Source organism: Lupinus angustifolius, chromosome LG12 (genome assembly GCF_001865875.1).
Source record: "Lupinus angustifolius cultivar Tanjil chromosome LG12, LupAngTanjil_v1.0, whole genome shotgun sequence".
NCBI lineage: Eukaryota > Viridiplantae > Streptophyta > Magnoliopsida > Fabales > Fabaceae > Lupinus > Lupinus angustifolius.
Window position 1 is genome coordinate 11,192,067 of NC_032020.1, and position 9,962 is coordinate 11,202,028.

The following is a 9,962-nucleotide window of genomic DNA, read 5'->3' on the forward strand; positions in this document are numbered from 1 at the left end:
AACCAGTAGGTCAATCGTTGGACCGGTTAACTTGGTTTGCATTAAAAATTCTAAAAAATTCATAATATTACATAACAATATTTAATAATGGTATACTCAAAATTTAAAAACATTATCATGTCTAATTAAACAACAACAAAAAGAACATTTTACTAGGATAAAATGACACAAGTTGATAACATCATCAAACAACATATTAACTATGTTTTAACTACAACACAAGCTTATAATAAGTTTAAAATTTAATTAAACAATGAAAATTTTGTTATAATGTAAACTAACAAATGACAAACATGACTACAAATAAGTTAAAAATACTTGTTTTTCACTGAAAAAACGACATCAATTTGATTGTATTTAAAAAAAATATTTTTTTGATTGACTCGGCCGGTTCAACCGGTCCGACACCTCAGTCACTGGTTTTAGGCTTAAATTGACTGAGTCTACCTGATTTGATGCAAAACCGATTAGATAAGAGACTCGGATCAGTTAGATGTCCAGTTCACGGTTAAACCGGTGGGACCAAGGCGAGTTTTATAACACCTGGTCATATATTGTTTTTATTTTCAAGGGGTTATATATTGTTTTTTTCTTCCCAAAGGGGTTATAGTGTGAATCAACTTGGTCAGTTTTGCTGGATAGCGCGTGTACTGTGAAACTGTTAAAGATATAGTGAGTGTAATAACTGTATCAACAATTTAAAAGTATTGAAACATTTTTCTACCCCAAAAAACAAACATAGTCACCTTCCTACACTCATTTCCATTTCCTCTTCTCTTCACACAGAGGTAACCAGCTAACATCTAAACCCTAAATCTAAACGTGAAAATCGTGTAATGTTCTCATCAAAATCATTGATTCTACTTTTACTTAAATCCATTCTGTTCAATTGGTATTCAGTCTCACGTGTGTTCTTAATACCTTTGCAATTTGTGGTCTGGTATTACCTCAATGCTTAGTTGGTTGACCATAATCTGTTTGATTAAATGCCAGTGTTTTAGTTTGCTATCTTAGCTTACTTGGTTGCTCGTAAACTGTTTCAATTCATTGTAATTTTGTTTTGTTGGTACAGTTTCACGAGATGGGAGAGCTGGCTATTGACAATCATGTTCGATATATAGTATCAATTGAAAAGGTTTGTTTTTTTATACATTTTTCTTTCTTTTCACCTGAAAAAGTAAAAATTTAAGAAGAGACGATCTTGATGCGTATAATGAAATTAAGTGTTCTATGTTTTTATCATCGGGTCCACCTTTTATTGGAATCACAATGTTCACTTTTTAATCTTCATGTTACCTTCTGTTCTATTTATGAAATGCGTGAAATCATATTATGTTTTGTCCCACTCTAATACATCATCAAGAGCTACTTTCTTTTGTGCTTAAGAGCGTTTTTGGGTAAACTACTTAATTTAACACTTATTCAATAAGTTTATTTTTTTTGAAATAAGCTAAAAAGAACTTATTTTCGTAAAGCTTCTATAAGTCTATTGAAATAAGCTGAAAAGAGATTATATCTAATCATAAAATATTTTTATAAGCTACTTTCGTAAGTTTATTTTCATAAATTATACTAATAAGCCCAAGCTGGGTGTCCTTTTTTGAGTTTCCAGAGGAAAGATGATTTTGAATCTGTGGTAATGGAGCATCTAAGAATGAATGGGGCATACTGGGGACTGACTGCTCTGGATCTGATGGGAAAGCTTGACAGTGTGGATGTTGACGAGGTTGTTTCATGGGTGCTGAGTTGTCAGCATGAGTCAGGTTTTCTGAATGTTTTATTTGTTCCTTTACTATTACAAATAGAATTTTGTCAGATATTTTTGACAATTTGACATTGATAATTTCTTATCTTATGAGATATTTGTTGTCACTCAGGGGGATTTGGTGGAAATATTGGACATGACCCTCACCTCCTGTATACACTAAGTGCCGTGCAGGTGTTGGCTCTCTTTGACAAACTGGATGTTATAGATGTAGATAAGGTGACAAATTGTATCCTTTGACATATATTTTCGATGGCTTTGGAGGTTCTGCATTAACAAGTGTTTTGTGATACAAGAGATGCTAATCATGCTTTAGTTTTACTTTTTTGCAAAATAAAAAATATATTGTAACCACTATACATCTGTTTGGTTACCAGGATGCATAGCTCTAGTTGTCTAAATGTCTATCATGCCTACTTTGATGTTTCGCTTAAAAGGCCCAATATGTTCTTAAAAAAGATCAATAATTTTTTTTTTATTAAGAATTTTGATACAGTTTGATAGATTAGTTGCTAAAATTATAATAGTGAAATTTAAATATTAAACCACAAGGTATACTGGATTTTGTGTTGCTTAATATTTATCAGATATTGTTAGCCTTCAAAATGAAGATGGATCTTTTTCAGGTGATATATGGGGTGAAATTGATACCCGGTATTTTTCCTAAGATCCTTTTTTATTATTGAGTGTGTATGAGCTTACTTTCTTTTTGACTAAATCCACTGAATGATCTGTTTCAGGTTCTCTTATATTGCTATTTGTTGTATATCAATATTACATCACTTGGATCAAATCAATGTGGATAAGGCCGTGAAGTATATTCTAAGTTGCAAAAATATGGATGGTGGTTTTGGTTGCACACCTGGTGGGGAATCTCATGCTGGGCAAAGTACGTTATATGTTATTCATGATCTTTGCTAAAATATTACTTCCTTGATGTTACTCAATGTGTGAACTTCTATTCCCCTCGAAGTTTGTATTTTTTATTTCTTTTCTACATGCATGGATACAAGAAGCTATTCTCTCCCATGCAGCACTTTAAAAGAGGGGTAAAAACAATACTACCTCTAGTCCTTTATATAAGACCCTTTTGATGTTTTAGTTGCCGTCCTTTTTATAGGATCCATTTCAATTTTTTATATACATTAATTATTATTTTTACCTAAATACCCGAACATTAGTTGATTGGAAAGAGAACATCATTCAAAAAAGATGAATGAGTTTATTAATGAAGGACACTTTTGAAAAACTAAATCTATTTTTAGACAAATTTAATGATACTAACACATTCCTTAATTCTTGCGAAACTACCTAAAAAGATCTTATAAAAATGACTAGAGGTAGTATTATCATTAACTGATCTTTTATTTTGGTTTTAATCTTGATATTAGGGCATACTGGAGATAGCTATCATATCTAAAAGTCATCTTACTTTTAGTTAATATTTCCCTTGTTAATAAATACCTAACCCTTAAGTCTTTAACCTCTAAGGCTCTGCGTGAAGAGCTTATTTTCAGTTTATTCGGCATTATTTACTACAATGAACTTAGGTAGTGAATAACATGTGATAGTGGAGGGTTGCAAGTTTTCGGCTGCTCCCCGCGACGCCATGGTGGATAGCAGCATAGATGGCCGTAGCGCCCGTCGCAGGTCAAATAGCAGTGAAATTGCGGGTCATGACCTGCTCCGTGTTTTGCTGCGAGTGGAACCTTAAATTTAGAGGGGGAAGCCTTTAACCATTGAATGATTTGACCAGTGTTTTGATACATTGTACTTTATTCACTATTAACTCAAGGACCTCATATAAAACACATATTTTAACCAGTGAATGATTTGGCTTTGATATTTCTTCTCTTAATTTCAAATGATAAATGAAATGTATTGGACTTGAAGCCTCCTTGTAAGATATTTCTTTTCTTATTGTCAGTTTTCTGTTGTGTGGGAGCCCTTGCTATAACGGGGTCACTAGATCTTGTTGACAAGGACCTACTTGGCTGGTGGTTATGTGAGCGACAGGTTAATTCTGGAGGTCTGAATGGGCGTCCTGAGAAACTTCCTGATGTGAGTGATTCTTTTCAAATTTAGATTTATTGCTTTAAATGCTCCTGTTATTTCTGAGTTCTCTAACTAACTTTTAGATCATCACAGGTCTGCTACTCATGGTGGGTTCTTTCTAGCTTGATCATGATTGATAGGGTTCATTGGATCAGTAAGGAGAAACTTATAAGGTTTATCTTAGACTGCCAGGTTAGTTTACCTGAATGTCTTTTCTGTGTTAAAAACCAGCACTTTCTTGTTTCTTCTTTTGGAGTGTTAATTGCTGTTAGGTTAGTATATCTGAAATATTATGTGTTGACACTGTTAGGACACGGAAAATGGTGGAATTTCAGACAGGCCAGATGATGCTGTAGATGTCTTTCATACATACTTCGGGGTGGCAGGTAGTTTACCTCCATTTTTATGCCCTTCCCCATTCTACTTGTTCTTGATTTAATATTTATCAGATATTGTGCTAAAATTAAAATCTTTTCATCTCGGGTCTCTGTGGTTGGTTTTGGAAACTCCCCCTCCCCCTTTCTTAAGAATTGTGATTACCCTTATCTGGGAATGGCAGTGACCACTAATTTCATTCACTCAACCTGTTCCAGAAGAGAGACAAAAATACATTATTCTTAATGAAATGCTAGTGAATTTACATTGCGGTGATGTGTTCAGATAAATAAATGCTATTAGTTCAACATGCTTCTGATGATACATAGAACTGGAGATGTAACATGTTATTCTATTTTTATTATAATTGTTTGGAAGGTTTGAAGTGAGCATATATGTGAATCATAAGACTTGCTGTTGTTCTAAATCTTTCCTGCTTATCCCCCCTTCCATTCTTTGCCTCTCTCACTTTTCCCCCTTTTAGTGTTGGTCACGTAACTCTGTCAAGTCCCAAGTTCACTGCAAACCTAGAATGGGATGTAACTTAGGAAGACATCCTTATTTATTCTTTCTTGATGGCATGGTTGCCTTTATGTTGTATTTCATATTCCTTTTATTCAATAAGCATATGATGCTGAAGTCTTTATTTTTTATTTTTGCAGGACTTTCACTTCTTGAATATCCTGGAGTTAAACCAATAGATCCAGCTTATGCTTTACCTGTTGATGTTGTAAATAAGATTTTCTTTAGTAAATAAGGACTCCAAGTTCAATGACAATTGTCTGGTAATGACAGAATCTTAAGTTTAGACTCACTATTAGTCTAATAAATCATAAGATTTGTAATTCTCCTTTGTGGTGTATGTTCATTTTTTGTGTGAATATAACGTTTCGAGTGAGCATCTTCAAGTAAAATCACAGGACATCTAAATGGCCAACCATCCAATTTTCCCAATGTTGGAATATGATTCCCTTTGTTGATATACTAGTCATTTTTTCCTTTGTTGATATAGTAGTCATTTCCTTGTCTTGGTGATTTTGTTCTTAATAAACACTAGTGCTTTTAGAAAAATAAACCAAGATTTTATCCAGTGCATAAAATTAAAGCCACCCTTTTAGCCGAGTTTCATCAATCTGGATAGCATTATTTATGGTATGCTTGTATTAGGGTTGTTTTTCATACATCTTAATTTAGTATTGCAGATAATGTTTTATCAAGGCAGTGGAAAATTCAAGCTGGACATAGGTATATGTAAGGTTTCATCTCGGGAGAGAAGCTTCTAGTGTTGTGCTTCTACGGGTCATATACTCATACTTAGCTTGCTATGGTGCTTAATAATATGTGCATAATAGTCACTAGTCAGCAATTCACTACTTGCTGAGTTGCTGGTAATTGAATGCTGCAAACATGTGTTTTATTTACCCCTTGGAGATACTTTGTACATTTATTACAGAGAAAAATGATTCTGGAACTAATGGGAACATTATGAAGGTGACAAATGATATATCCTCTTCCTCAACTTAATCATATTGACAAAAGTAAAGACTAAAGATAAGGGAGCTAACTTCACATAACAAATTGTAGCGAACATTACAAAGAAAATGTAGCTAACGAAGGAAACATATGATAGTAGATATGTTGTTTGTAACTGGTCATTTTCTTTGGGCCACTAAATTTCTATCAAGTGAGTGAGTCTGGGTGCAATGATAAGGTTGTTTGCCTTGTGACTTTGAAGTCATATATTCAAATTTTAGAAATGACATTCTCACTTCAAAGATAAGGTTGCATACATTACTTTCATCATACTCCACTAAGTAGGAGCTTCGTGCATTGAACCGTATATTTTATCTTAATTTCCACCAACTATTCGTCTTTGACTTGCTGTTGCACTACCAAGAGAGATGCTCTTATCCCGAAATCTGTTGAAGCAAGCAAATCACCAATTACACCTAGCTCAGAAAACTCACTCCAATCACTAAGTCCGTGTATCTGAGGGGAGCTTATCCCATGTCTTCTCCCAACTATGAAAAAATCATGCCCATCTACTATATCACGAAGAAAAGCTGACAACTCTTGTCCATCATTTGCTATGATTTGTCTATAACTCACATTTTCTAAACTAGAGTGTGCTTGCTGAATATCTTCAAGTGTGTCCTTATCTATCACATCCTCTATGTCTGGCATGTATTCCTTATGAACAATGTGATACACAACTAGGCTGATCCTAGGGTTCCTCATTGCTCTTTTGGCTAAGCAAAAAGCCTCTCTGTCGTCTTTTCCGCCCAAAAAAACCATGGCTAATCGAACTTGTGAGCCACTTTGAAAGGTAGCACGGCTTACAAGGATTCCTACCGAGCATGGAGCTATTTCTAGGACCTTACAATTTAAGGACCTTATGTTCTTGTCATCAAATTCAATCTCACCATCAGCGGACAATTTTTGATGGAATGGAAGGATTATAATGGATGCAACTTTGTCCAATGCAAGTTGACAAACATCATCATGCATCAAGTTGGCTTGAGATATGGATGTGTAAGCCTGTGCTGTTACTGCACCTGGGTTGTCAAGTGCATAAAAGTCGAAAGTAAGGATAATCTCGTCTGAGTAAGACTTGTGCGAAAATGTTTCTGATGTCGTTCTTTGAAGACGATGGGAGATGAAAATGGGAGTGCACCTTCCAACAAGCTCAATTAGATGCAATACATCCACAATGATTGGCTGTTCTGTTGTTGGACAACAAAGATCAAGGACGTCTATTATGCTAGATATATGGCATTGTTTATGTATGCAAGCAATCACTTTCAGCTCCGAGTCTGCCGTTAAACTCATGATGTTTCTTGTTTGGTAGCCAGCATATTTTCTCGACGGATCATACAAATACTTCACAGACCATTTCACTATACATGCTGCAATCATTATGCTGAGCATCATAATTCCATAAGTTTCTACAGTAATAACCTGCATACATGTATATAAATGAAATGAAATTCAATAGTGCATTTTATATTTAGAAGACTTGCTCAAGCATATAGAAGACTATGATTTTATCAAAAGGCATTTTAAGGAGGAGTTTCATATAGCACCTTTGCATCATATAATCCATTATATAAGCCCACTTCCACTATGCCTTTAGCATTCAAAATAAGGGCAAGAGCCAAAGCATCTTTGAAGGGCATCTTGCAATAGAGTGCAACTACAGTGCATGCTGTTATTTTGAGAAGGTGGGTAACAATAACCAAGACAATAATAACTACAGATGATACTGCTGATAAATACTTAAAGGAAAGATCTGTCTTCATCACACTGCAAGTCACAAATATTGGCAAAAGGAGACATGTACAAAACACATTCAGCTTCTTAACTAATGCAGACCCTAATGGAGGTCCTTCAGGGACAGCCAACCCAAAAATAAAGGGTCCTAGGATGAAATCTTGTTCAATTTGAACTACAACCCAACCTGAAACAAGTACCATTGAAATGATAAGATAGATATAACCATCCTTCACTGCTCTTCCTTCTGGAGTTTGTTTGATGATCCAAAACATTGCTGGCCTACACACAAATAGAATGAAGATGCATAATGCCACCAAAGCTACCAGATTTACTACCAGATGTTTTACTTCATTACTTTCTGTTAAGGCAGTGGTGAAACTTGTTATAGTTGTAGTCACTAGATCACTCACCAATACCGAGGACAACGCCAATCTACCAAGTTCCGAGTTTGTGATTTTAAGTTCATTGAGAAGGGAAGCAATGACTGCAGTTGAAAGTACAGTTTGGGATAGTAATACAATATGAAGATCTTTGACTGCATATCCCATGAGACCATGAAATTGTGTATGAAAGATGAGGAATGTTGGAATACAAAAAACTAAAGGTGCAGCCAATCCAATCATTGCAATGGCCCATGGCTTGCATCCTGTTCTGGTAATCATGCTGAAATCCATTTGTACAGTTGTTAAGAACATGAAAAATGCATAACCAATTGATGTTATTGATGTAAGTACTTCTTGACTTCCATAAGGGAATAACATCAACTTGTATTTGACCACTGTCTCTTGCTGAATTGAAGAACCTAGAATTAGGCCAGCCTGCAAGTGCATAACACAGATTAAAGGTTTTGAAAACCCCTTCAGTTTTTTAAAATTTAGTAATGCTTTGGCTCAAACATAAAAACATATAGGTGAAAATTTAACAAGTACTATATTTTTTATTTGGACATATAGATTCATATAATCTCTCAGTCATTTGATTTTAGTCTCCTAAATACCCATACCACAGTTGGAAACTACAGGACCATTTGTTATGAAGAATATGTTCTACCAGTAATGTTGGGAGCATTTGTTTCCAGGTATGAAATTATATTTTCAGGAATGACATTATCAAGAAATATTAATTGTTTGGTATTCTAAAAAACATATGTGGTTAACATTAAAAAATTAGAGAATCTTTTTTGAAATTATTGGGAATGACTTTAAAGCCGTTTAGTTTTATATATTCCCAACAGTTATCCATTATGATTATCAAAATACCCTTATCATATTAAATGATATTTATTCACCCAAAAATGATGTTTAACTATATTTTTTAACACATTATGTATGACCAATACCTTAACATTAGTGATCAAGATGCAAATAAAAAAGAACTAGAGACTAATATCCAAAAAAACTTCAAAAAAAGAACCAATCCAAATTTGAAAAAACTCTAGGGACTGATTATTTATTTTAAACAAATATGTAAAAGGAGAGTACTTACCAACATTTGTGAAATAAATACAGGGAAGTTCAAGTGCTTGAGGAAATATTGGCAGATAAAGGTGACAGCATAGATTACAATGACCTGCAAATCAAACAAGGGAAGGAAAGATTTCAATGGAGTCCTTCCACTAATTTGGCCACCCCATATGCCATCTGAAGTAGTAGGGGTTGGAATAGCAATGCAAACTTTATACATAGTTGCATTGACTTCAGAAATTTGTGTGTATAAAGTCTCATTTACATTGAGATTCATTTCTATTCACTATGCCTAGTTCCTATAGAAATGAATGAAGGTAAATATGAGAACAAAAACTCAATGGAAACAAAGTTGTTGGAAGGATTATGACTCAATAAAAATACAGGTAGTATAACTTTTTTATGTTCATTTGCTGTCACCAAATTTTGATTTGACATGAGCATTGTATCAATGTATGCTTAGATTTTGATGTATCAAATAAGGGATTAACTAATGAACTAAATTCTAAGCTGGGACATGTAGAACACAACAATATCTAATCAGATGGTGTAGGTTATTTCAATGTTCACTTGTGACAGAACATTCTTATCAGAAGTTGAGACCATAACAGCAAATGTGTACATAATTGGAATCAGTTTTTAACCGTATACTATAATTAGACATTTTATTTTAGCTCCCTTTTTATGACTTTAGAAAAAGAGGGTCATGAAGTTTGTGTAAAATTAGTCATGTTACAAAATAAATCTTTATGCTACATTCCCTTGTACTTTTTAAAACAATTTCTCAAATGTTGCCACCTTGTACACAATTTTTCAATCTTCTAATTATATAACAGCCTTTACATGTAACTTTAAGTTTTCTTTGTATGTTTTATTTATAAAACTCCATTTTTCATCATTTTAAAAATATTTTTTTTAGAAAACCAACGATCTTATTTATTTAATCTTCTCCTTATATTGTTATTTTGAAAATAAATAAATATAAAATCCTAAAATAGTCTAGTTTAAATTAAAAATATATAAACAGAATT

At 33.7% G+C, this 9,962-nt stretch overlaps 2 protein-coding genes across 6 annotated transcripts; one reads left to right on the plus strand and one right to left on the minus strand.

Moving 5' to 3' along the window:
* LOC109363048 (geranylgeranyl transferase type-2 subunit beta 1-like) lies at nt 715-5,712 on the plus strand. 5 transcript variants are annotated; one of them, XM_019609219.1, is made up of 11 exons: nt 715-788; nt 1,073-1,135; nt 1,613-1,763; nt 1,878-1,994; nt 2,353-2,419; nt 2,506-2,654; nt 3,693-3,826; nt 3,914-4,012; nt 4,131-4,206; nt 4,858-4,980; nt 5,398-5,712. In XM_019609219.1, the coding sequence occupies exons 2-10, from the start codon at nt 1,082-1,084 to the stop codon at nt 4,950-4,952; spliced, it is 942 nt and encodes a 313-aa protein (XP_019464764.1). In that variant the 5' UTR covers nt 715-788; nt 1,073-1,081; the 3' UTR covers nt 4,953-4,980; nt 5,398-5,712. The 5 variants fall into 5 exon arrangements, with proteins under 5 accessions (XP_019464764.1, XP_019464763.1, XP_019464765.1 ...); XM_019609218.1 differs by having other exon boundaries at nt 4,858-4,999; nt 5,390-5,458; XM_019609220.1 differs by having other exon boundaries at nt 5,390-5,408.
* On the minus strand, nt 5,974-9,734 carry LOC109363050 (cation/H(+) antiporter 4-like). The gene is made up of 3 exons (XM_019609221.1): nt 8,954-9,734; nt 7,279-8,286; nt 5,974-7,153 (listed from the first exon to the last, which is right to left on the minus strand). The coding sequence occupies exons 1-3, from the start codon at nt 9,206-9,208 to the stop codon at nt 6,059-6,061; spliced, it is 2,358 nt and encodes a 785-aa protein (XP_019464766.1). The 5' UTR covers nt 9,209-9,734; the 3' UTR covers nt 5,974-6,058.